The sequence below is a fragment of the Sebastes umbrosus genome, chromosome 19 (genome assembly GCF_015220745.1).
Source record: "Sebastes umbrosus isolate fSebUmb1 chromosome 19, fSebUmb1.pri, whole genome shotgun sequence".
In the NCBI taxonomy this organism is placed as follows: Eukaryota; Metazoa; Chordata; class Actinopteri; order Perciformes; family Sebastidae; genus Sebastes; species Sebastes umbrosus.
The window spans coordinates 7,651,141-7,677,277 of record NC_051287.1 but is presented as its reverse complement, the minus strand read 5'-3'; the positions used below and the strand labels follow the sequence as shown (position 1 = coordinate 7,677,277).

General features: G+C 41.7%; 2 protein-coding genes and 2 pseudogenes across 3 annotated transcripts; all 4 read right to left on the bottom strand.

The window, feature by feature from the left end:
* Nucleotides 1-353: 353 nt before the first annotated feature.
* On the bottom strand, nucleotides 354-20,722 carry LOC119478089 (tripartite motif-containing protein 16-like). 2 transcript variants are annotated; one of them, XM_037752519.1, is made up of 3 exons: nucleotides 19,351-20,722; nucleotides 14,200-14,359; nucleotides 354-1,342 (listed from the first exon to the last, which is right to left on the bottom strand). In XM_037752519.1, exons 1-3 carry the CDS (start codon nucleotides 20,653-20,655, stop codon nucleotides 1,131-1,133), a joined length of 1,677 nt encoding a protein of 558 aa, XP_037608447.1. In that variant the 5' UTR covers nucleotides 20,656-20,722; the 3' UTR covers nucleotides 354-1,130. The 2 variants fall into 2 exon arrangements, with proteins under 2 accessions (XP_037608447.1, XP_037608446.1); XM_037752518.1 differs by lacking the exon at nucleotides 14,200-14,359 and having other exon boundaries at nucleotides 354-1,502.
* On the bottom strand, nucleotides 2,062-2,898 carry LOC119478098 (annotated as a pseudogene).
* LOC119478099 lies at nucleotides 14,849-15,737 on the bottom strand (annotated as a pseudogene).
* Nucleotides 20,723-23,182: 2,460 nt separating the features above from the next.
* Nucleotides 23,183-25,791, bottom strand: LOC119478088 (tripartite motif-containing protein 16-like). The gene has a single exon (XM_037752517.1). The coding sequence runs from the start codon at nucleotides 25,637-25,639 to the stop codon at nucleotides 23,963-23,965; it is 1,677 nt and encodes a 558-aa protein (XP_037608445.1). The 5' UTR covers nucleotides 25,640-25,791; the 3' UTR covers nucleotides 23,183-23,962.
* Nucleotides 25,792-26,137: the final 346 nt, after the last annotated feature.

The window sequence follows — 26,137 nt, the reverse complement described above, 5'->3', positions numbered from 1 at the left end:
TTCATTATTATCATTATTATGTCTGTATTTTTAGGGAGAGTGGCCTTCACAATAGTCTCCAGTGGATTGTTGTTAGTGTTGTGTAATGTACAGGTAGACTGTGGTTATGTCGTTTTATTCATTCAGACTTAGTTAGTGTCACTGCAGGAGGAGCTGCTGCTGTTTTGCTCATTGATCTGTATTTCTTAGTTTTGACTTTTCAGCTCTTTATTTTTACAGTACAACAGCGCAGGTATACAGTATACTACAGTCCCTGTTTTTCAGGCCTGAGTGAGAAAAACTGCTTATTAATAAACCCCTTTTTCTCTTCTCTCCAGCACCTCTAGTAGAGGTTCTTAAATGAACTCACAAGAAATACTTGAAAATCAACTTTATTGATGGATTTTGTTCACATAAAATCAGTAAATCCTGGTATAGGACTGGTTCTATCTTTCTATCTGCATATTCACTTCAACAAAAATCAGTCTGTTAAACCAACATGTCATCACTGTGGGGGGAAAACCAACAAATATCAAAGTAATGATAATTACATAATAACACTTTAACATAATAACACAATAACACTTTATACACTCTGGTAAATATGTGAATCAGGGTTACAATTTACAATTATTTGATTATTCTGATGATTATTTTCTCGATTAATTGATTAATTGTTTGTTCTATAAAATGTCAGAAAACACTGAACAATGCAATACAATAAATAATTAATTGATTATCCAAATAAATGTCAATTAATTTTCTGTTAATCCAGTAATGGATGAATCAATGAATTGTTCCAGCTAATGTGGATGTTGCAGTCAGACTCTACTTCATTTCTGTTTTCATTGTTTCAATGTAGCGTTCACAACACAAGTTTGAGTTTCATTGATAGTTTAAAACAAATTAGATTCATACTTTTAACATAAAATTCTTTGAATATACAGTATATTAACATTATCAACCAAAATTTTCAAACATTTAAACAATATCAACAGAGAATCGAAGGTAGAAGACAGCAGAGTCATGATTATCAGGTCATCAGTGGGATTCCAGAAACATCACAGCAAAGAGAGGCGAGCAGCAAAGATGAAGAAAAGATCTATTTAAATGAAAAACAGAATCTCCCCCATCCACCCAATAGTTTCTGTCTACTTGAGCTCAGCTGTGGATTCATAACCTACAAAAAGTCCAACATAGAGTGGCCTAGTGAATGTGGTCTGGACTCTGTGGAGGAGAGTCATGGTTTCAGAGACGCTGTAGAAACACAGAATACCTGCACTGTGATCCAGGTACACTCCTACTCTGGAGGACTGAGGACCTAAGATGAAAGTACTGATGTTGTTGTGTCTGAATTCATAACCTTCATATGAACAATGTACTGCCCAAGACTTGTCATTGTTTCCAAATGCACTTTCATAGACTGCTCTTCTCATATACGCGTATGTGACTGCTACTGAAACTACCCCACTCGACTCCACCTCCCAGTAATGACGTCCAGTCAAACTCTCTCTGCTCAGGACCTGAAGACTGTCAAAGTTAATGAGTTTTAGCTCCCTGAATGTTGATGCTGTCGTTATTGTTGCTTTTCTGTTCCCTTCAGATAACAACAGCTGTGTGTTTGCTCTGTTTGGCTTCAGTGTGATTTGACATGAATACTGTAAGAAATCAGCCCTGGTCTTGGGCTCTGCCTGTGGCAGTAAAATATCCACTTCAGTCCCTCTCAGTGAGATCTTGGTCCACGCCTCAGTAAGAATGTTCTCAAGTTTATCTCTGGCCTCTGACACAGCTGCTGTCACATCCTCAAAGTGTCGCACAGGACGGGTATTGATGCTGGATGACTTTTCAGAGACAGCGAGATTTGACAGCGAGGGGTAGTTCTGTAGAAACTGGGTGTGGTCCTCTGTGTGTGACAGCTGCTCCAGGTCAGTGTCTCTCTTCCTCAGATCAGTGATCTCCTGCTGCAGCTTCTCCTGAAGCTCTTTGACTCGACTCACTTTAGATTTCTGCTGAGATCTGACCTGCTGCTTCACATCTGAGCTTCTTTTCTCAATGAGACAGATCAGATCTGTGAAGATCTTCTCACTGTTCTCCACTATTTTATCAGCAGAGTGATTGATAGCCTCCACCTCCTGCTGGAGCACCTTCACATCTTTCTCTCTCTTCTGGATTCTCTGCTGGATCTTTTGCCGACTCGCCCCGAGCTCTTTCTGCTTCTCAGTAATTTCTGCTACAGCTGAAACTGTGTAGTGGCCTCTATGTTCATCCATGGAGCAGAGATAACAGATACACTGCTGATCAGTGCGGCAGAAAATCTTCATCACCTCATTGTGACGAGTGCAGATGTTCTCCTGAAGCTTCTTGGAGGGGTCGACCAGCTTGTGTTTTTCAAAGGCGGGGAATTCATAGTGAGGCTGGAGGTGCTGCTCACAGTAAGAGACCAGACACTGCAGACAGGACTTGAGAGCTTTCAGCTTCCTCCCAGTGCAGAAATCACAGGCCACATCTCCAGGTCCAGCATAGCAGTGATCAGCTGGAGCAGCTTGGAGTCCTGTCTTCTTCAGTTCCTCCACTAAATCTGCCAACATGGTGTTTTTCAACAGCACAGGCCTCGGTACAAGGAGCAGTCTGCACTGAGGACAGCTGTAGATTCCCTTCTGATCCTCTTCATCCCAGTGGCTTCTAATACAGCTCATACAGTAGTTATGACCACAGGAAATAGTCACAGGATCCTTCAGTAGATCCAAACAGATCGAACAGCAGAGTTTTTCCTCGTCCATCTGAATTCCTCGCTGCGCCATTTCACCTCTCAGAGACAGTGAATGAAAAATAGCTTCACTTCCTCATACAAGAAAGACGCTGGGAACTGATCCGAACCAAAACTGAGTTCCTTTTTTCATGTTCACTCACTGATCTGCATTGAATGCATCTATACACTTGCAGATCTGGGAGGGGGGGAGGAAGCAAAACATGTGGACTGACTGGGACTGACTGAAATTGAGAGCAGTAAGAGGAAGGAAGGGTCATGAGGCTTTGATAGATTCCAGGAAGATAAGTCGTTTACAAGCAAGTCAGTGTGTTCTTGTAGCCCCTCTTTAGAACATGATGTGAAGAGATTGAGACTGGATTCCACCTAAAAATACATCCTGCTCTCAACACACAACCTAAGATAACCCTGCTCAGATAATAAGTCAGCTTTAGGTTGATGTGTTGACCTAGTCCTCTCATCATTTAGTTCACTTTGGTTTGTTTGTAGCAGCTATGTGACATTATTAAACACATCTGTTCATTAAACCCATTTCATTAATGATGACCTTTAATCTTGACCTGCTCATGTAGAAGAACACAGACAATGTCGGTGCTGTTAGTGACCTGAGGCCTGTACTACGAATCAGGATTTGGCGTTTTCGAGGTAACTTCAGGGTTAACTCTGGGTTTTCCGTACTACGAAACTGGTTCACTTCTTATCGAGGTAGATCTCCATGGTAACTGATGCTGAACGGCTAACCTGCTCCGGAGCAGGTTATGTTCCAGATAAGAGATCAACTCGGATGATGATTTTATGGTAATATTACACACATATGAAGAAATTTAAGTCATAATCCAGGCTAAAACCAACACAGTTAAAACTGACAAATGCAAAAAGGACAGTTGGATTTATGTTGTGGGTGTTTACCGCTTTGAATTATATTTTTATATTTATTTATTTTTACTTCCTCTTGAGTCCGTTTCGTCACAGAGGAGGAAAGCAGGTAAAAGGAGGTTTAAAAAGTCATTGACGCCAATTTCTTACCGCAGGTTTAAAATAGGTGTAATCCATTCATCTATTACACTCTTTAAAGCTATTTATATTTAGACGACTATATCTGACTTTTGAGTGTTCCGTTAAATTAATAAATCTGTTAATTTACGCATTCACACATCGGGAGTTTTTTCTTTCACCAGCTGTCCTTCCTGCATTTGGCAGCTTCAACTGTGTGACTTTTAGTCTGGATTAAGTGTTTAACTTCTTCGTATTTGTCTGATATAGTTTACTCTTTGTTAAATGTGCCTCTCTGTCTGCTGTCAGTAGACTTGTCAATGTCTCTGGTTATATGTTGCAAACACCTCCTCGTTCATGTGAACGCGCTCATAACGAGATTGGAAAACCCTGGGTTGATTTACCGAGTTGATAACCAGCTTCGTAGTACAGTTTAGCGAGATCTCGTTTGTTAGGTTAAGTGAAGCCAGATAACGAGAAGATACCCTGGGTATGTTGAACTCACTTCATAGTACAGGCCTCAGGTAGACTGTGGCGGTACTGAGTTCCCCAGACTTTAGTTGTTCAGTCAGAAGACTGAAAAACAGTTCCCATCCACATAATAATATAAAATAAAATGCCTTCTTAATAATAATAATGAACAAATGCCTCTTCAATAATGAACAAATGCCTCTATATTAACAAACAATTAAGGAAACTGAAATATTGGTTTGTGTTTTTCCTTTTACCCTCCTTTAGAGTTTTCCCAAATAAAATACACTAAAAGAAATGGGTATAAAGGGTTTCATTGAAAATCAACAAATGAATAGAATACAAAAATACAGCCTGCAGGCGTTAGGCTATTGTAAGGCAAGCCAGATCGTTGCACAAATAGTACCTAAACGTCCCAGCGCAGGTAACCCAATTGGTTGGCACTTAACTTGTTTCCCCAACTAGGAGTCAACACTCTCAACAAACAAAACACAAAGATCACAGAATCCCAAAAGGGCCCAAAACAGACTAGAGTTTCTGGTAAAGCTGATAACACATGTTGCATTGAGTGAAGGAGAGATCAGAATGACACTGGGTGTGCAGTTTCCCTCCTCTTTTAAGCCCTACAGAAAGGGCGTCGTTACACCCTGATTGGCCAAGAGGGGAATGCACCAAGCTGCTCTCAACTATCATTTAAGAGCCAGTCCCCACACCCTGCGCAACAGGTGAACTGAATAACCCTCTAATCACTCAGCAACTCAACCAAAAAAACACCAGGGAAAAGGGAAACAACAGCAAGCACCAGAGAATTGGCAGCTGCCACACTCCCTCCCCCATATAATAAACACCGCCTCCAAGGTGTTTTATACACATCCTTTAGACAGTTATTTACCTTTAATACAATGTCACAAAAAACCCATAAATTCATCCTCATCACTAGTGTCACTATCCAGAAAAATGCGCATGACCGCCTCTCTCTCCTGAGCCTCCACTTCAACAGAGGTTGGGCGACACTCCTTCAAATCACACACATTAACCACCCTTAGATCCTTTCCGATGTCCTCACGCACAATCCTGTAATTCACAGGGCCTACCTGCTCAACAATGCGGTACGGACCAATCCATCGTGGGGCCAGTTTAGCTGTGTAATTTTTGGAAGCCTTGGAGACGGGATGGGCTTTCATCCAGACCCTATCCTTCATTTCATATGTGACATGTCGCCTGTTTTTGTTGTAGGTATGAGCCTGTTTCCTTTTTGCCTGTGCCAGATTGGACTCTACCAGAGCTTGGACATTTTTCAGCGCATGTGGGACCTGAGAAGAGGGCTCAAAAGCTCTGGCAAAAGGTCCCTTCAAAGATCCTCTAAGCAGCAACTCAGCTGGGGAAAAGCCGGTGGCTTCATTGACTGCGGAGTTCAGGGCAAAACACAACTCCGGTATGAAATGATCCCAACTCTTATGCTTCTCTCCAACATACGAAGCTATCATGCTTTTTAGTGAGCGGTTAATACGCTCAGTCATGTTAGTCTGTGGATGATAGGCAGTTGTGAGTTTATGGACAACCCCCCAGCTATCACACAACTCTTTGAAAACCTCTGATGTGAACTGAGGTCCCCGATCTGATAAGACATGTTTTGGGACACCCCAACGTGTAAAGATGTCCTTCCGCAGACATTTGCTGATTGTGGAAGCAGTAGCATTACGTAAAGGAAACAACTCAACCCAACGACTATAATAATCTACCACAACAAGTAATTGGGTGTTTCCCAGGGAACTACGAGGCAGAGGGCCCATGAGGTCCAAACCAAGCATTTCCCATGGCTCCGTTACCTTTGTCTGCTGGAGCAAGCCAGCAGGCTTCCTGGACTCAGGTTTATATTTCTGGCAAATAGTACAAGATCTTACATATTCTGCGACATCTGTCCATATTTTCGGCCAGTATGTAACTTCACGAATCCTTTGCTGGGTCTTATATCGTCCAAAATGACCACTCAAAGGGTTATCGTGGTATGCATGCAAGACGACTGGACGAAGTGACTGTGGAACATATACCTGGTATAGGTCACCACGGTCAAGATGTTTGGTTTTCCTGTAAACCGTATCCTCCAAAATGACAAAACCGGAGTCTGCTTCACCGTCAGGTTTGTCATCAGTGAGCAGTGCCTGATATATTTTCTGGATGTCTGGATCACTCCTCTGGGCTTTCCAGACATCCTCATCAGTCAGAGGAAAAGGTACAAACTTCTCATCCCGTGCCAGGGAACGAGTGTACAATGCAAGGGAGGCCGGACCAGTGGCCCGCGACAGAGCATCCGGTGCGTTGTTCAACTTACCCTTACGATATTCAATCGTAAAAGAAAATTCCTGCAGACGCAGTGCCCAGCGTATAAGCCTGGAGCTAGCTTTATTGGTGTTAAAGACCCACAACAACGAAGAGTGGTCAGTGACAACAACGAAAGGTTTCCCTTCCAGATAGTGTCTCCATTTCTCCAGACTCCACACCACAGCCAGACATTCCCGTTCTGTCGTGGAGTAATTTTGCTCTGACCTTGTTAGAGAGCGGCTGCCATAAGCGATAACCTCTTCTCTAGAGGAAGTGTTCGATCTCTGAGCCAAAACTGCCCCTAGACCCGTAGAACTTGCATCGGTGTAGACGACAAATGTGTTACACATATCAGGGTGACCAAGGACAGGAGGAGAGGTCAGATGGTCTTTAAGACATTGAAATGCCTTCTGACACTCCTCTGACCACTTAAACACGACTCCTTTCTTTTTCAGCGCATTCAGGGGCTCCGCAATCATTGAAAAGTTAGGGACATAACGGTGGTACCATCCAGCCAGACCCAAAAACCTTTGAACTTCCTTGAGGTTTCTAGGCACAGGGTAGTCACAAAGTGCTTCTGTCTTTGCTGGATCTGCCTGCACTCCCTCCTTGCTCACTACATGACCCAGGAATTTAAGCTCGGGACAACAGAAGTGGCATTTCTTAATATTGAGTGTAAGGCCAGCCTGCTGGAGGCAATCAAACACTCGCTGGACGTCATGAAAGTGATTCTGGACGTCTTTGGAATAGATTATGATGTCATCCAAGTACACCATACAGCACTCTCCTAGGCAGCTCCTCAGCACTTGAGTCATTAGCCTTTGGAAGGTAGCTGGAGCTCCCTTCAAGCCGAAAGGCATAACCCGAAAATGGAATAATCCAAAACATGTGACGAATGCCGTGAGGTGCTGGCTTTCCGGGTCCATTTCTACCTGCCAATAACCACTGTTGAGATCTAAGGTGGTGAACACAGCTGAACTTGCCAGAGATTCAAGTATCTCAGAAATCGTTGGTAGAGGATAGGCATCTCCCTCGCTACGTTCATTAACACGGCGGAGATCAACACAAAATCGGGGTGTTCCACCATCTTTTCTAGGCACCACTACAATCGGGGATGCCCATGGTGAATGGGAAGGTACAATGATACCCTGTTGAAGCATCTCTTCGATCTGCTCCTTAACCATCTTCCGCTTTTGTAGGGGTAATCGATAGGGGCGCTGGGTAACCACAACATCACTGTTTAATTTGATTTTATGTTTCAGCACAGAGGTACGGCCTAAAGTGGTGGTGCAGACCCGCGGGTTGTTTAGCAAGAGTTGGTACAATTTCTCAGCCTCCCTCCCTGTTAAACCACTGTCTGCAACAGCAGTATGGAGCAGACTGAGTAAGTCATCACCTTTAGGAATACAAGCTAGGTTACACCAGTCATCACTAACAGCAGGCAAGAGCGGTAATGTAGGTGGTAAGGTAGTATACAAAGCAACACTGCTCACACTCAGAACACCCCAACCATCGCTAGGGCACAGGGCAGGCTGGAAAGGGAAAACCCTGGTGGTGTCATCACCAGCAAAAGAGTATACCTTGTCCCGGACGTTGACCTGGAGCCCACTCATGCTCATAAAATCTAAACCAAGAACTAATGGATACACCAACACATCTGCATCCAGTACTGCGGTAGGTACGAACCAACTGTTACCATGCATGCTGAACTCCAGCACTTTACATCCAATAGGATTTGCTTGCTGGCCATTCGCAAGATACATTGGTCCACCCTGCCATGATACAAGGGACTCATTGGGGCCTTTGATCTTATTCCACAGACTCACATGTAATAAAGTGTAAGTAGCACCTGTGTCCACAAGCGCTTTCCCATGACACTGACGTACCGTGATGGGCACAACCAACTGTTTTAGACTAGTGGGCGGGTGAGATGGAGATCCCACCACACTAGTAGACTTTTGCTTCTGGCGGTTCTTGGCTGCAGGCTGACTAGCAACAGTAGCCATGGAACCTTTTTTACTGGACTCTGAAGTCTGTTTTGACTCTGACTTTTGCTGTCTACTGTATTTTGAGCTACCTGGGAAGACATGAAACTGAGGGCAGAACCCTGGTGCATGCTCACCATGGCAACGCCAACACAAAACCATTTCAGGTCTCTTTATAACCTTCTTTTCAGTTGTACCATTAGCTTTGTGAGATTCGTTCAGAGTTCTCCTGTACCTTTTCTGGTTTTCATAATCTACTTCTATTTGACTCCCAATGCGGATCATCTCATCTATGGAGGTAACCCGACCACGGAGCTGACATGCCAGAAAGGGATTCATAGCCTTCAATATTCTTTTTAAAATCTCATCATCTGTGGCCGAAGAGTGCCAACGTTTGATAAGTGCTTGAAAGGAGAAAACAAAGTCTCGTAGTGACTCATTTCTTCCTTGCACCCTGGTTCGAATCTGTTCTTCCAGAACATCAACATAGTCCTCGGGAAGAAAAGATGATAGGAAAGCTCTCTGAAATTCCTCCCATGAATGGATTTTCTCCCTAACAGTCTCCCACCAATCACGTGCAGAACCATGCAATACACTTCTCATGGTCGCTAGAATCTCACCATGGGTAAGTGGTTTCAGAGACAGGAAGTCACTGCATCTTTGCAAATACACCAAAGGATCTTTCTCATCCTGAGGCCCGCCATAGCAAGGGAAAAACATCTTAATTGGAAGTTTGCCATCAGTCACTCTACAACCATCATCCTGGAAAATTTCACCCTTAGGAGCAGCAGCTCCTGAGCAATCTGAAGGAACTCCCACAGGTGCGAAGGTAGGCAACAAAACCACATTTTTAACAACTGGAGAAACAGGATATGTGTGTGCTTGAGACGAAACTGCAACAGGTGTGACTGCTTCTTTAAGGACCCATTTCTCTCGCTTATGTATTGAATTGACCTGAGAATTGAGTGCACACTGTTGACGCACAAGAGACTCAAGGGTAGCCTGCACTGAACCCATCTGCTGTTGCAATGTATGCACCTCGGTCACCAGAAGTTGTACATCCTTGTTTTCAGTGACCGCGGATGTAATGGAGGTCATCAAGTTTTGACGGTCAGTAATCAGGGACTCTTGGAACTCAGACTGTGTTTGTTGTGCATTCCACTGAATGGCATTTATGCACTTTGAACCAAAATCCCTTACTTCTGCGAGCAAATGGTTACTTGCTTTCTCCACCACATTTGTTATGAGAGTAGTACACATTTTTAGAGCTTTATCGATGGGTATGCCCTTTGAAATGTTTGACAGCCACTCACGCTGCCAATCCACTGTATTTTTAAACACAAGTTTCATCGACTCTACAGCATTAGCAAAAATGACTCAATCCGAATCTGAGTGTTCCTGGGTGTGAGGAGCTACAGGAACTGGGGATGAAGGCGGAAGTAATAAGCCCTCTAAAGCCAAAAGAGGATGAGTGTCCACAGACAATTGTGGTTCTACTGGAGCATCTACCCATCCCTCTTCATCATCATCGTCATCATCATCATCCAGTAAGTGCACCTCCTGCCCAACTACAGGCATATCCAAGCTAACATTTAAAGAAAGCTCGGATTCCAATTCCGCAAGCGACGGTTCCAATGCGGTCATTGTAATGTCTGGATCTTCCCAAGACATGATGGATAGTCACTAGTAATTATTTGGACTAATAGTCAAGCCACACTCCAAATACACATTTCAGAAATATACACTCAAATACACTTGCTAAATAGATATCAGAAGATGGGACACAAAACTAAATCTCTTTATTGAAAGATTATGCTTTGTGTTACGTGTCCCTTCGTGGTTGCCAATTATGTGGCGGTACTGAGTTCCCCAGACTTTAGTTGTTCAGTCAGAAGACTGAAAAACAGTTCCCATCCACATAATAATATAAAATAAAATGCCTTCTTAATAATAATAATGAACAAATGCCTCTTCAATAATGAACAAATGCCTCTATAATAACAAACAATTAAGGAAACTGAAATATTGGTTTTGTGTTTCCTTTTACCCTCCTTTAAAGTTTTCCCAAATAAAATACACTAAAAGAAATGGGTATAAAGGGTTTCATTGAAAATCAACAAATGAATAGAATACAAAAATACAGCCTGCAGGCATTAGGCTATTGTAAGGCAAGCCAGATCGTTGCACAAATAGTACCTAAACGTCCCAGTGCAGGTAACCCAATTGGTTGGCACTTAACTTGTTTCCCCAACTAGGAGTCAACACTCTCAACAAACAAAACACAAAGATCACAGAATCCCAAAAGGGCCCAAAACAGACCAGAGTTTCTGGTAAAGCTGATAACACATGTTGCATTGAGTGAAGGAGAGATCAGAATGACACTGGGTGTGCAGTTTCCCTCCTCTTTTAAGCCCTACAGAAAGGGCGTCGTTACACCCTGATTGGCCAAGAGGGGAATGCACCAAGCTGCTCTCAACTATCATTTAAGAGCCAGTCCCCACACCCTGCGCAACAGGTGAACTGAATAACCCTCTAATCACTCAGCAACTCAACCAAAAAAACACCAGGGAAAAGGGAAACAACAGCAAGCACCAGAGAATTGGCAGCTGCCACAACGTTACACTACGTTGTCTCTCATCCCGTCATCTACCGCTTTTTTCTTTCTCACCGCGGACGGCCAGCAGCTCCCGCACACACATCCAGACACGTATCTCTCTGCTCGAAGAAGGAAGAAGGTGGGGTCATGCGTCATCAACGCGTCATCAGTCACACTGTGCATGTGTTATACCCAGTGGTCTTAATGCTCAGGCTGATTGGAATTCTTAAAAAAATTCCTGAATCCGGATCATGATTCGGATCGCCACCAAAATCTAATGGATTGTTCATTGTGCTACACTCCACCCCTCCAAAAAAAATGTCACTCAAATCCATCTTGAACTTTTGGAGTAATCCTGCTAACAGACAGACAGACAGACAGACAGACAGACAGACAGACAGACAGACAGACAGACAAACCAACGCCGGTGAAAACATAACCTCATGGCCAAAAACCTTTGGCCTTGGCGGAGGTAATGAGAGGCATGAGTCACCACAATAAAATAAAAACAGTCGTTTCAGATTGCTAAATGTGCCCTTGGCTTTTATTAACAACCACGTGATAAAATACCATCATATGACAGAGATCAAACTGTAGCAGTCCTCATCTGCTGCCTCCATTCATTCAGTAATAAAAAGACATCATCTGCATACAGTAACACTAGCATGAAGGGGATACAGTCAGAACAGGAATGTGTCAGTTTTGGCTTAGCACTGTTTAGAGGATATCCTAAATCTGATTATAGGACTGGAAAAAGACAAACATCTGCTTTGGGTTCGTTGTAAACAACCTGCGACACACACACATTATTTTTCATGACTAAAGGAACGTATGATTTAATTTCCAAGAAATAAAAAAAAAAGAAATGGAAAGAAAAGAACAAACTACTAAGACATAATCAATCGAAGATAAACCTAAACTCCCCTTGCTGTGTTTCTTTCCCCATTAGAATATAAGGAGCACTTGAATTTACATTCTGCAAACACTGTTGTTGAAGGAAGACAAACTGGAGCTCCTTGCAGGTTCCCTACAGAGTGGGTTTACAGCACCTTAGGTCAAATCAAGAGGACAAAAGGTAACAAATAATATTAGGATTCAGGTTTGAAAGAGGTATTTAAAAGATTAGTGACTACAACATCCATCTGTAAGGACACTTGGGACATTTGATGCAGCAGAGGAGGAAGCAACACTATTTACAAGTTATTTTTAAATTAAGACACTTTATAACATCCGACCACCTTGCATAGCCTGGCATAGTAACATCCCACCATTATTTATAATAAAACATTAAAAGAGGATACCTTGACATGTTTAGCTTTAGCCCATTGTTTTAATGTGAAGGAAAATCTTTGGATAAGCATCTCAACGGATGGAAGTAAAACGAACGGATGTCTGATTTCATGGAGATAACGGACAAATTTACCGGAATATATATTTTTAAATTTGAATAAAACACTTGCAGATATCGGGCTAAAACTGTGAATGTCAAAAAAAGGTACCATATTAAATAACGTTAGGGCTCCACATCCAGCCACAGTAGTGGTGAACAGGGACAAACTGACTAAAAATAAAGCTTTTGTTTTTAAAAAAAAAAAAAAAATCCTGAGTTAAACAACATTGTCAGTCACACAGTCGGTGCATGACGTCAAACCCCAGTAACGGCGGTCGTCTCTTCGGTGAGCTTTTCTTTTTTTTCATTTGCATTTTAACAAAGTCTGTGCATAGAAGAGGAACTGGAGGCAGTGGAGTCACAGACTGGAGCAATCTCCAGTGGATTGTTGTTAGTGTTGTGTAATGTACAGGTAGACTGTGGTTATGTAGTTTTTATTCATTCAGACTTAGTTAGTGTCACTGCAGGAGGAGCTGCTGCTGTTTTGCTCATTGATCTGTATTTCTTAGTTTTAACTTTTCAGCTCTTTATTTTTACAGTACAACAGCGCAGGTATACAGAATACTACAGTCCCTGTTTTTCAGGCCTGAGTGAGAAAAACTGCTTATTAATAAACCCCTTTTTCTCTTCTCTCCAGCACCTCTAGTAGAGGTTCTTAAATGAACTCACAAGAAATACTTGAAAATCAACTTTATTGATGGATTTTGTTCACATACAATCAGTAAATCCTGGTATAGGACTGGTTCTATCTTTCTATCTGCATATTCACTTCAACAAAAATCAGTCTGTTAAACCAACATGTCATCACTGTGGGGGAAAAACCAACAAGTATCAAAGTAATGATAATGACATAATAACACTTTAACATAATAACACAATAACACTTTATACACTCTGGTAAATATGTTAATTAGGGTTACAATTTAAGATTATTTGATTAATCTGATGATTATTTTCTCGATTAATTGATTAATTGTTTGGTCTATAAAATGTTAGAAAACACTGAACAATGCAATACAATAAATAATTAATTGATTATCCAAATAGATGTCAATTAATTTCCTGTCAATCCAGTAATGGATTAATCAATGAATTGTTCCAGATAATGTGGATGTTGCAGCCAGCCTCTACTTCATTTCTGTTTTCATTGTTTCAATGTATTGATATTTTATATTTATTTTAATATTTTGAAACAAATTAGATTCATACTTTTAACAGAAGATTCTTTCAATATACAGTATATCGTCACCATTTTAACTTTAACGGCAAAAACTAAAATGAAAATGCTTGTTAATTCAACCAAAACGTTCCAACATTTAAACAATATCAACAGAGAATCAAAGGTAGAAGACAGCAGAGTCATGATCATCAGGTCATCAGTGGGAAGTGCAGAAACATCACAGCAAAGAGAGGCGAGCAGCAAAGATGGAGAAAAGATCTACTCAAATAAACAGAATCTCCCCCATCCACCCAATAGTTTCTGTCTACTTGAGCTCAGCTGTGGAATCACAACCTACAAAAAGTCCAGCATAGAGTGGCCTAGTGAATGTGGTCTGGACTCTGTGGAGGAGAGTCATGGTTTCAGAGACGCTGTAGAAAAACAGAATACCTGCACTGTGATCCAGGTACACTCCTACTCTGGAGGACTGAGGACCTGAGATGGGAGTTATGATGTTGTTGTGTCTGAATTCATAACCAGACCTCAAACAATGTACTGCCCAAGACCTGTCATTGTTCCCAAATTCTCTATCATATACTGCTCTTCTCATATCTGCGTATGTGACTGCTACTGAAACTACCCCACTCCACTCCACCTCCCAGTAATGACGTCCAGTCAAACTCTCTCTGCTCAGGACCTGAAGACTTTCAATGTTGCTGAATGAACCTGGCCGACCAAGTTGTAACTGCATTAACATCTTTGGTCCTTCCAGTATTGATGTTCTCGCTGTTGCTTTTCTGTTCCCTTCAGATAACAACAGCAATGTGTTTGCTGTGTCTGGTTCCAGTGTGATTTGACATGAATACTGTAAGAAATCAGCCCTGATAATGTGCTCTGCCTGTGGCAGTAACATATCCACTTCAGTCCCTGTCAGTGAGATCTTGGTCCACGCCTCAGTAAGAATGTTCTTGAGTTTATCTCTGGCCTCTGACACAGCTGCTGTCACATCCTCAAAGTGTCGCACAGGACGGATATTGATGCTAGATGACTTTTTAGAGACAGCGAGATTTGACAGCGAGGGGTAGTTCTGTAGAAACTGGGTGTGGTCCTCTGTGTGTGACAGCTGCTCCAGTTCAGCGTCTCTCTTCCTCAGATCAGTGATCTCCTGCTGCAGCTTCTCCTGAAGCTCTTTGACTCGACTCACTTTAGATTTCTGCTGATATCTGACCTGCTGCTTCACATCTGAGATTCTTTTCTCAATGAGACGGATCAGATCTGTGAAGATCTTCTCGCTGTTCTTCACTGCTTTATCAGCAGTGTGATTGATAGCATCCACCTCCTGCTGGAGCACCTTCACATCTTTCTCTCCATTCTGGATTCTCTGCTGGATCTTTTGTCGACTCGCCCCAAGCTCTTTCTGCCTCTCAGTCATTTCTGCTGCAGTTGAGACTGTGTCGTGGCCTTTATGTTCATCCATGGAGCAGAGATAACAGATACACTGCTGATCAGTACGGCAGAAAATCTTCATCACCTCATTGTGACGAGTGCAGACGTTCTCCTGAAGCTTCTTGGAGGCGTCGACCAGCTTGTGTTTTCCAAAGGCGGGGGATTCATAGTGAGGCTGGAGGTGCTGCTCACAGTAAGAGACCAGACACTGCAGACAGGACTTGAAAGCTTTTAGCTTTCTCCCAGTGCAGAAATCACAGGCCACATCTCCAGGTCCGGCATAGCAGTGATCAGCTGGAGCAGCTTGGAGTCCTGTCTTCTTCAGGTCCTCCACTAAATCTGCCAACATGGTGTTTTTCAACAGAACAGGCCTCGGTACAAGGAGCAGTCTGCACTGAGGACAGCTGTAGATTCCCTTCTGATCCTCTTCATCCCAGTGGCTTCTAATACAGCTCATACAGTAGTTGTGACCACAGGAAAGAGTCACTGGATCCGTCAGTAGATCCAAACAGATCGAACAGCAGAGTTTTTCCTCGTCCATCTGAATTCCTCGCTGCGCCATTTCACCTCTCAGAGACAGTGAATGACAAATAGTTTCACTTGCTCATACAAAAAAGATGCTGGGAACTGATCCATATCAAAACTGAGTTTTGCATATCTGGGGGTGGGGTGGGCGGAGGAAGCAGGAGACATGTGGACTGACTGGTTGAACTTGAGAGCAGGGAGAGGAAGGAGGGTTTGACCTAGTCCTCTCATCATTTAGTTCACTTTGGTTTGTTTGTAGCAGCTATGTGACATTATTAAACACATCTGTTCATTAAACCCATTTCATTAATGATGACCTTTAATCTTGACCTGCTCATGTAGAAGAACACAGACAATGTCGGTGCTGTTAGTGACCTGAGGCCTGTACTACGAAGCAGGATTTGGCGTTTTCGAGGTAACTTCAGGGTTAACTCTGGGTTTTCCGTACTACGAAATTGGTTCACTTCTTATCGAGGTAGATCTCCATGGTAACTGATGCTGAACGGCTAACCTGCTCCGGAGCAGGTTATGTTCCAGATAAGAAATCAACTCGGATGAAAGTACCTCCTACTGACCAATCAGAGCTCGGTGTGGTGATTTGATGGTAATATTACACACATATGAAGAAATTTAAGTCATAATCCAGGCTAAAACCAACACAGTTAAAACTGACAAATGCAAAAAGAACAGTTGGATTTATGTTGTGGGTGTTTACCGCTTTGAATTATATTTTTAAATTTATTTATTTTTAATTCCTCTTGAGTCCGTTTCGTCACAGAGGAGGAAAGCAGGTGAAAGGAGGTTTAAAAAGTCATAGACGCCAGTTTTTATATGCAGGTTTAAAATAGGTGTAATCCATTCATCTATTACACTCTTTAAAGCTATTTATATTTAGACCACTATATCTGACTTTTGAGTGTTCCGTTAAATTAATAAATCTGTTAATTTACGCATTCACACATCGGGAGTTTTTTCTTTCACCAGCTGTCCTTCCTGCATTTGGCAGCTTCAACTGTGTGACTTTTAGTCTGGATTAAGTGTTTAACTTCTTCGTATTTGTCTGATATAGTTTACTCTTTGTTAAATGTGCCTCTCTGTCTGCTGTCAGTAGACTTGTCAATGTCTCTGGTTATATGTTGCAAACACCTCCTCGTTCATGTGAACGCGCTCATAACGAGATTGGAAAACCCTGGGTTGATTTACCGAGTTGATAACCAGCTTCGTAGTACAGTTTAGCGAGATCTCGCTTGTTAGGTTAAGTGAAGCCAGATAACGAGAAGATACCCTGGCTATGTTGAACTCGCTTCGTAGTACAGGCCTCTGGCTTTGAACTCTTCAGGGTTTATTACCACATCAGGGACAAGAAAACGTTTTGTTCAATGTTTAAAGATTACCAGTTGTTCAATTTTACAAACAAGTTATATGTAGGGCCTATAGCAGAGTGCATCTTGATGTATGATCATAACCACGTTGATTCTGAGTGCATTACCAGCAGAGAGTAGAGAGACAGTAAAGGAGTCAGTCAGGGAAGGAGCAAATGAAAAGGTTATTTTCATATCTCTGTCTCCACTCCTGGTTGTTTTTCATTTCATGTTTTCACCACCAGGTGTCCCCCCTGGCTTAGTCTTCCCTTGGTGACAGTGATAGGCCTCTTTTACAGCAGACATTTTGACTTGTTGAGTATTTTTCTGTGTTTTTGTGTGGCTCTCTTTGGTATTGTGTTGATTTATTCTCTTTGTTCTCAGCTGTTTAGTTTCCTGTTTGTGCACAGTAAAGTGTATCCATGTACTGAATCCACCCTCTCTAAATATCAAAATAAGTAAATAGGTTAATGAAAACACATTGTGTACTACATGTTATTGTGGATGCTGCCTCATTAAATAGACATACATTTCAATCTTTTGTGAAAAATAAATGAACATAACTAACCTCCTGAGTTAGTTAAGAAGAATTATCACATTTTATAAATTGAATTTTATAAATGCCTGAATGACCCAAACACTTGGTTTCACTCTAGTATCCACCCAGGACCATGATGCACATTAGAGTGTGATGGTCCTGTATATCAACTGGTGTTTGTTGTGCAAAAGGACAAAGAAAAACTGAGGAAAAATAGAGCTACTATTTGATGTTCTCAGTTTTTCTATCTCTGTCCATTTTAACTGACTTAAACAGTTGTGAAATATCCATGAACCTTTTTTATCATTATTCATTATTATCATTATTATGTCTGTATTTTTAGGGAGAGTGGCCTTCACAATAGTCTCCAGTGGATTGTTGTTAGTGTTGTGTAATGTACAGGTAGACTGTGGTTATGTAGTTTTTATTCATTCAGACTTAGTTAGTGTCACTGCAGGAGGAGCTGCTGCTGTTTTGCTCATTGATCTGTATTTCTTAGTTTTAACTTTTCAGCTCTTTATTTTTACAGTACAACAGCGCAGGTATACAGTATACTACAGTCCCTGTTTTTCAGGCCTGAGTGAGAAAATCTGCTTATTAATAAACCCCTTTTTCTCTTCTCTCCAGCACCTCTAGTAGAGGTTCTTAAATGAACTCACAAGAAATACTTGAAAATCAACTTTATTGATGGATTTTGTTCACATACAATCAGTAAATCCTGGTATAGGACTGGTTCTATCTTTCTATCTGCATATTCACTTCAACAAAAATCAGTCTGTTAAACCAACATGTCATCACTGTGGGGGAAAAACCAACAAATATCAAAGTAATGATAATTACATAATAACACTTTAACATAATAACACAATAACACTTTATACACTCTGGTAAATATGTGAATCAGGGTTACAATTTACAATTATTTGATTAATCTGATGATTATTTTCTCAATTAATTGATTAATTGTTTGGTCTAAATAAATAATTAATTGATTATCTAAATAGATGTCAATTCATTTTCTGTCAATCCAGTAATGGATTAATCAATGAATTGTTTCAGCTAATGTGGATGTTGCAGTCAGACTCTACTTCATTTCTGTTTTCATTGTTTCAATGTAGAGTTCAAAACACAAGTTTCATTGATTTTTTGAAACAAATTAGATTCATACTTTTAACAGAAGATTCTTTCAACATACAGTATATCGTCACCATTTTAACATTAACGGCAAAAACTAAAATGAAAATGCTTATTAATTCAACCAAAACGTTCCAACATTTAAACAATATCAACAGAGAATCAAATGTAGAAGACAGCAGAGTCATGATTATCAGGTCATCAGTGGGAAGTGCAGAAACATCACAGCAAAGAGAGGCGAGCAGCAAAGATGAAGAAAAGATCTATTTAAATGAAAAACAGAATCTCCCCCATCCACCCAATCATTTCTGTCTACTTGAGCTCAGCTGTGGATCCCAAACCTACAAAAAGTCCAGCATAGAGTGGCCTAGTGAATGTGGTCTGGACTCTGTGGAGGAGAGTCATGGTTTTAGAGACGCTGTAGAAACACAGAATACCTGCACTGTGATCCAGGTACACTCCTACTCTGGAGGACTGAGGACCTGAGATGGGAATTCTGATGCCGTTGTGTCTTAATTCATAACCTTCATATGAACAATGTACTGCCCAAGGCTCGTCATTTTTTCCAAAACTACTTTCATGGAATGTTCTTCTCATGTGCACATATGTGACTAATACTGAAACTACCCCACTCCACTCCACCTCCCAGTAATGACGTCCAGTCAAACTCTCTCTGCTCAGGACCTGTTGACTGTCAATGTTTCTGAATGAACCTGGGTGACCCTGTTGTAACATCCTTATCCCTGGGAATAGTGAGGGTCTCGTCAGTCTTGCTTTTCTGTTTCCTTCAGATAATATCAGCTCTGGGTTTGCTGTGTTTGGATCTAGTGTGATTTGGCATGAATACTGTAAGAAACCAGCCCTGGTCTTGGGCTCTGCCTGTGGCCATAAAATATCCACTTCAGTCCCTGTCAGTGAGATCTTGGTCCACGCCTCAGTAAGAATGTTCTCGAGTTTATCTCTGGCTTCTGACACAGCTGCTGTCACATCCTCAAAGTGTTGCACAGGACGGATATTGATGCTGGATGACTTTTTAGAGACAGCGAGATTTGACAGCGAGGGGTAGTTCTGTAGAAACTGGGTGTGGTCCTCTGTGTGTGACAGCTGCTCCAGGTCAGTGTCTCTCTTCCTCAGATCAGTGATCTCCTGCTGCAGCTTCTCCTGAAGCTCTTTGACTCGACTCACTTTAGATTTCTGCTGAGATCTGACCTGCTGCTTCACATCTGAGATTCTTTTCTCACTGAGACGGATCAGATCTGTGAAGATCTTCTCGCTGTTCTTCACTGCTTTATCAGCAGAGTGATTGATAGCCTCCACCTCCTGCTGGAGCACCTTCACATCTTTCTCTCTCTTCTGGATTCTCTGCTGGATCTTTTGTCGACTCGCCCCGAGCTCTTCCTGCCTCTCAGTTCTTTCTGTTGAGGCTAAGACTGTGTCGTGGCCTTTATGTTCATCCATGGAGCAGAGAATACAGATACACTGCTGATCAGTGCGGCAGAAAATCTTCATCACCTCATTGTGACGAGTGCAGATGTTCTCCTGAAGCTTCTTGGAGGGGTCGACCAGCTTGTGTTTTTCAAAGGCAGGGGATTCATAGTGAGGCTGGAGGTGCTGCTCACAGTAAGAGACCAGACACTGCAGACAGGACTTGAGAGCTTTCAGCTTCCTCCCAGTGCAGAAATCACAGGCCACATCTCCAGGTCCGGCATAGCAGTGATCAGCTGGAGCAGCTTGGAGTCCTGTCTTCTTCAGGTCCTCCACTAAATCTGCCAACATGGTGTTTTTCAACAGAACAGGCCTCGGTACAAGGAGCAGTCTGCACTGAGGACAGCTGTAGATTCCCTTCTGATCCTCTTCATCCCAGTGGCTTCTAATACAGCTCATACAGTAGTTGTGACCACAGGAAAGAGTCACTGGATCCGTCAGTAGATCCAAACAGATCGAACAGCAGAGTTTTTCCTCGTCCATCTGAATTCCTCGCTGCGCCATTTCACCTCTCAGAGACAGTGAATGACAAATAGTTTCACTTGCTCATACAAAAAAGATGCTGGGAACTGATCCATATCAAAACTGAGTTTTGCATATCTGGGGGTGGGGTGGGCGGAGGAAGCAGGAGACATGTGGACTGACTGGTTGAACTTGAGAGCAGGGAGAGGAAGGAGGGTTTGACCTAGTCCTCTCATCATTTAGTTCACTTTGGTTTGTTTGTAGCAGCTATGTGACATTATTAAACACATCTGTTCATTAAACCCATTTCATTAATGATGACCTTTAATCTTGACCTGCTCATGTAGAAGAACACAGACAATGTCGGTGCTGTTAGTGACCTGAGGCCTGTACTACGAAGCAGGATTTGGCGTTTTCGAGGTAACTTCAGGGTTAACTCTGGGTTTTCCGTACTACGAAATTGGTTCACTTCTTATCGAGGTAGATCTCCATGGTAACTGATGCTGAACGGCTAACCTGCTCCGGAGCAGGTTATGTTCCAGATAAGAAATCAACTCGGATGAAAGTACCTCCTACTGACCAATCAGAGCTCGGTGTGGTGATTTGATGGTAATATTACACACATATGAAGAAATTTAAGTCATAATCCAGGCTAAAACCAACACAGTTAAAACTGACAAATGCAAAAAGAACAGTTGGATTTATGTTGTGGGTGTTTACCGCTTTGAATTATATTTTTAAATTTATTTATTTTTAATTCCTCTTGAGTCCGTTTCGTCACAGAGGAGGAAAGCAGGTGAAAGGAGGTTTAAAAAGTCATAGACGCCAGTTTTTATATGCAGGTTTAAAATAGGTGTAATCCATTCATCTATTACACTCTTTAAAGCTATTTATATTTAGACCACTATATCTGACTTTTGAGTGTTCCGTTAAATTAATAAATCTGTTAATTTACGCATTCACACATCGGGAGTTTTTTCTTTCACCAGCTGTCCTTCCTGCATTTGGCAGCTTCAACTGTGTGACTTTTAGTCTGGATTAAGTGTTTAACTTCTTCGTATTTGTCTGATATAGTTTACTCTTTGTTAAATGTGCCTCTCTGTCTGCTGTCAGTAGACTTGTCAATGTCTCTGGTTATATGTTGCAAACACCTCCTCGTTCATGTGAACGCGCTCATAACGAGATTGGAAAACCCTGGGTTGATTTACCGAGTTGATAACCAGCTTCGTAGTACAGTTTAGCGAGATCTCGCTTGTTAGGTTAAGTGAAGCCAGATAACGAGAAGATACCCTGGCTATGTTGAACTCGCTTCGTAGTACAGGCCTCTGGCTTTGAACTCTTCAGGGTTTATTACCACATCAGGGACAAGAAAACGTTTTGTTCAATGTTTAAAGATTACCAGTTGTTCAATTTTACAAACAAGTTATATGTAGGGCCTATAGCAGAGTGCATCTTGATGTATGATCATAACCACGTTGATTCTGAGTGCATTACCAGCAGAGAGTAGAGAGACAGTAAAGGAGTCAGTCAGGGAAGGAGCAAATGAAAAGGTTATTTTCATATCTCTGTCTCCACTCCTGGTTGTTTTTCATTTCATGTTTTCACCACCAGGTGTCCCCCCTGGCTTAGTCTTCCCTTGGTGACAGTGATAGGCCTCTTTTACAGCAGACATTTTGACTTGTTGAGTATTTTTCTGTGTTTTTGTGTGGCTCTCTTTGGTATTGTGTTGATTTATTCTCTTTGTTCTCAGCTGTTTAGTTTCCTGTTTGTGCACAGTAAAGTGTATCCATGTACTGAATCCACCCTCTCTAAATATCAAAATAAGTAAATAGGTTAATGAAAACACATTGTGTACTACATGTTATTGTGGATGCTGCCTCATTAAATAGACATACATTTCAATCTTTTGTGAAAAATAAATGAACATAACTAACCTCCTGAGTTAGTTAAGAAGAATTATCACATTTTATAAATTGAATTTTATAAATGCCTGAATGACCCAAACACTTGGTTTCACTCTAGTATCCACCCAGGACCATGATGCACATTAGAGTGTGATGGTCCTGTATATCAACTGGTGTTTGTTGTGCAAAAGGACAAAGAAAAACTGAGGAAAAATAGAGCTACTATTTGATGTTCTCAGTTTTTCTATCTCTGTCCATTTTAACTGACTTAAACAGTTGTGAAATATCCATGAACCTTTTTTATCATTATTCATTATTATCATTATTATGTCTGTATTTTTAGGGAGAGTGGCCTTCACAATAGTCTCCAGTGGATTGTTGTTAGTGTTGTGTAATGTACAGGTAGACTGTGGTTATGTAGTTTTTATTCATTCAGACTTAGTTAGTGTCACTGCAGGAGGAGCTGCTGCTGTTTTGCTCATTGATCTGTATTTCTTAGTTTTAACTTTTCAGCTCTTTATTTTTACAGTACAACAGCGCAGGTATACAGTATACTACAGTCCCTGTTTTTCAGGCCTGAGTGAGAAAATCTGCTTATTAATAAACCCCTTTTTCTCTTCTCTCCAGCACCTCTAGTAGAGGTTCTTAAATGAACTCACAAGAAATACTTGAAAATCAACTTTATTGATGGATTTTGTTCACATACAATCAGTAAATCCTGGTATAGGACTGGTTCTATCTTTCTATCTGCATATTCACTTCAACAAAAATCAGTCTGTTAAACCAACATGTCATCACTGTGGGGGAAAACCAACAAATATCAAAGTAATGATAATTACATAATAACACTTTAACATAATAACACAATAACACTTTATACACTCTGGTAAATATGTGAATCAGGGTTACAATTTACAATTATTTGATTAATCTGATGATTATTTTCTCAATTAATTGATTAATTGTTTGGTCTAAATAAATAATTAATTGATTATCTAAATAGATGTCAATTCATTTTCTGTCAATCCAGTAATGGATTAATCAATGAATTGTTTCAGCTAATGTGGATGTTGCAGTCAGACTCTACTTCATTTCTGTTTTCATTGTTTCAATGTAGAGTTCAAAACACAAGTTTCATTGATTTTTTGAAACAAATTAGATTCATACTTTTAACAGAAGATTCTTTCAACATACAGTATATCGTCACCATTTTAACATTAACGGCAAAAACTAAAATGAAAATGCTTATTAATTCAACCAAAACGTTCCAACATTTAAACAATATCAACAGAGAATCAAATGTAGAAGACAGCAGAGTCATGATTATCAGGTCATCAGTGGGAAGTGCAGAAACATCACAGCAAAGAGAGGCGAGCAGCAAAGATGAAGAAAAGATCTATTTAAATGAAAAACAGAATCTCCCCCATCCACCCAATCATTTCTGTCTACTTGAGCTCAGCTGTGGATCCCAAACCTACAAAAAGTCCAGCATAGAGTGGCCTAGTGAATGTGGTCTGGACTCTGTGGAGGAGAGTCATGGTTTTAGAGACGCTGTAGAAACACAGAATACCTGCACTGTGATCCAGGTACACTCCTACTCTGGAGGACTGAGGACCTGAGATGGGAATTCTGATGCCGTTGTGTCTTAATTCATAACCTTCATATGAACAATGTACTGCCCAAGGCTCGTCATTTTTTCCAAAACTACTTTCATGGAATGTTCTTCTCATGTGCACATATGTGACTAATACTGAAACTACCCCACTCCACTCCACCTCCCAGTAATGACGTCCAGTCAAACTCTCTCTGCTCAGGACCTGTTGACTGTCAATGTTTCTGAATGAACCTGGGTGACCCTGTTGTAACATCCTTATCCCTGGGAATAGTGAGGGTCTCGTCAGTCTTGCTTTTCTGTTTCCTTCAGATAATATCAGCTCTGGGTTTGCTGTGTTTGGATCTAGTGTGATTTGGCATGAATACTGTAAGAAACCAGCCCTGGTCTTGGGCTCTGCCTGTGGCCATAAAATATCCACTTCAGTCCCTGTCAGTGAGATCTTGGTCCACGCCTCAGTAAGAATGTTCTCGAGTTTATCTCTGGCTTCTGACACAGCTGCTGTCACATCCTCAAAGTGTTGCACAGGACGGATATTGATGCTGGATGACTTTTTAGAGACAGCGAGATTTGACAGCGAGGGGTAGTTCTGTAGAAACTGGGTGTGGTCCTCTGTGTGTGACAGCTGCTCCAGGTCAGTGTCTCTCTTCCTCAGATCAGTGATCTCCTGCTGCAGCTTCTCCTGAAGCTCTTTGACTCGACTCACTTTAGATTTCTGCTGAGATCTGACCTGCTGCTTCACATCTGAGATTCTTTTCTCACTGAGACGGATCAGATCTGTGAAGATCTTCTCGCTGTTCTTCACTGCTTTATCAGCAGAGTGATTGATAGCCTCCACCTCCTGCTGGAGCACCTTCACATCTTTCTCTCTCTTCTGGATTCTCTGCTGGATCTTTTGTCGACTCGCCCCGAGCTCTTCCTGCCTCTCAGTTCTTTCTGTTGAGGCTAAGACTGTGTCGTGGCCTTTATGTTCATCCATGGAGCAGAGAATACAGATACACTGCTGATCAGTGCGGCAGAAAATCTTCATCACCTCATTGTGACGAGTGCAGATGTTCTCCTGAAGCTTCTTGGAGGGGTCGACCAGCTTGTGTTTTTCAAAGGCAGGGGATTCATAGTGAGGCTGGAGGTGCTGCTCACAGTAAGAGACCAGACACTGCAGACAGGACTTGAGAGCTTTCAGCTTCCTCCCAGTGCAGAAATCACAGGCCACATCTCCAGGTCCGGCATAGCAGTGATCAGCTGGAGCAGCTTGGAGTCCTGTCTTCTTCAGTTCCTCCACTAAATCTGCCAACATGGTGTTTTTCAACAGCACAGGCCTCGGTACAAGGAGCAGTCTGCACTGAGGACAGCTGTAGATTCCCTTCTGATCCTCTTCATCCCAGTGGCTTCTAATACAGCTCATACAGTAGTTGTGACCACAGGAAATAGTCACCGGATCCTTCAGTAGATCCAAACAGATCGAACAGCAGAGTTTTTCCTCGTCCATCTGAATTCCTCGAAGCGCCATTTCACCTCTCAGAGACGGTGAACGACAAACAGTTTCACTTCCTCATACAAGAAAGACGCTGGGCACTGATCCAAACCAAAACTGAGTTTCCTTTTTCATGTTCACTCACTGATCTGCATTGAATGGGGTGTGAGCGCACTTGCACTTCACAGTATGATGGTTACACATATCTGTACACTTGCAGATCTTCGAGGGGCGGAGGAGGCAAACATGTGGATTGACTGGACTGACTGGGACTGATTGAAATTGAGAGCAGTAAGAGGAAGGAAGGGTCATGAGGCTTTGATAGATTCCAGGAAGATAAGTCGTTTACAAGCAAGTCAGTGTGTTCTTGTAGCCCCTCTTTAGAACATGATGTGAAGAGTTTAAGACTGGATTCCACCTAAAAATACATCTTGCTCTCTACACACAACCTAAGATAACCCTGCTGAGATAATAAGTCAGCTTTAGGTTGATGTGTTGACCTAGTCCTCTCATCATTTAGTTCACTTTGGTTTG

What these genes read in the sequence shown, in the direction of transcription:
- LOC119478089 (XM_037752519.1), bottom strand. Translation starts at nt 20,655, where the DNA reads ATGGCGCAGCGAGGAATTCAGATGGACGAGGAAAAACTCTGCTGTTCG. An exon ending in GAAACATTGACAGTCAACAG is followed by an intron (nt 14,360 to 19,350) that starts GTCCTGAGCAGA and finishes GAAAGTCTTCAG; the next exon opens with GTCCTGAGCAGAGAGAGTTT. An exon ending in AGTACATTGTTTGAGGTCTG is followed by an intron (nt 1,343 to 14,199) that starts GTTATGAATTCA and finishes GTTCATATGAAG; the next exon opens with GTTATGAATTCAGACACAAC.
- LOC119478088 (XM_037752517.1), bottom strand. Translation starts at nt 25,639, where the DNA reads ATGGCGCTTCGAGGAATTCAGATGGACGAGGAAAAACTCTGCTGTTCG.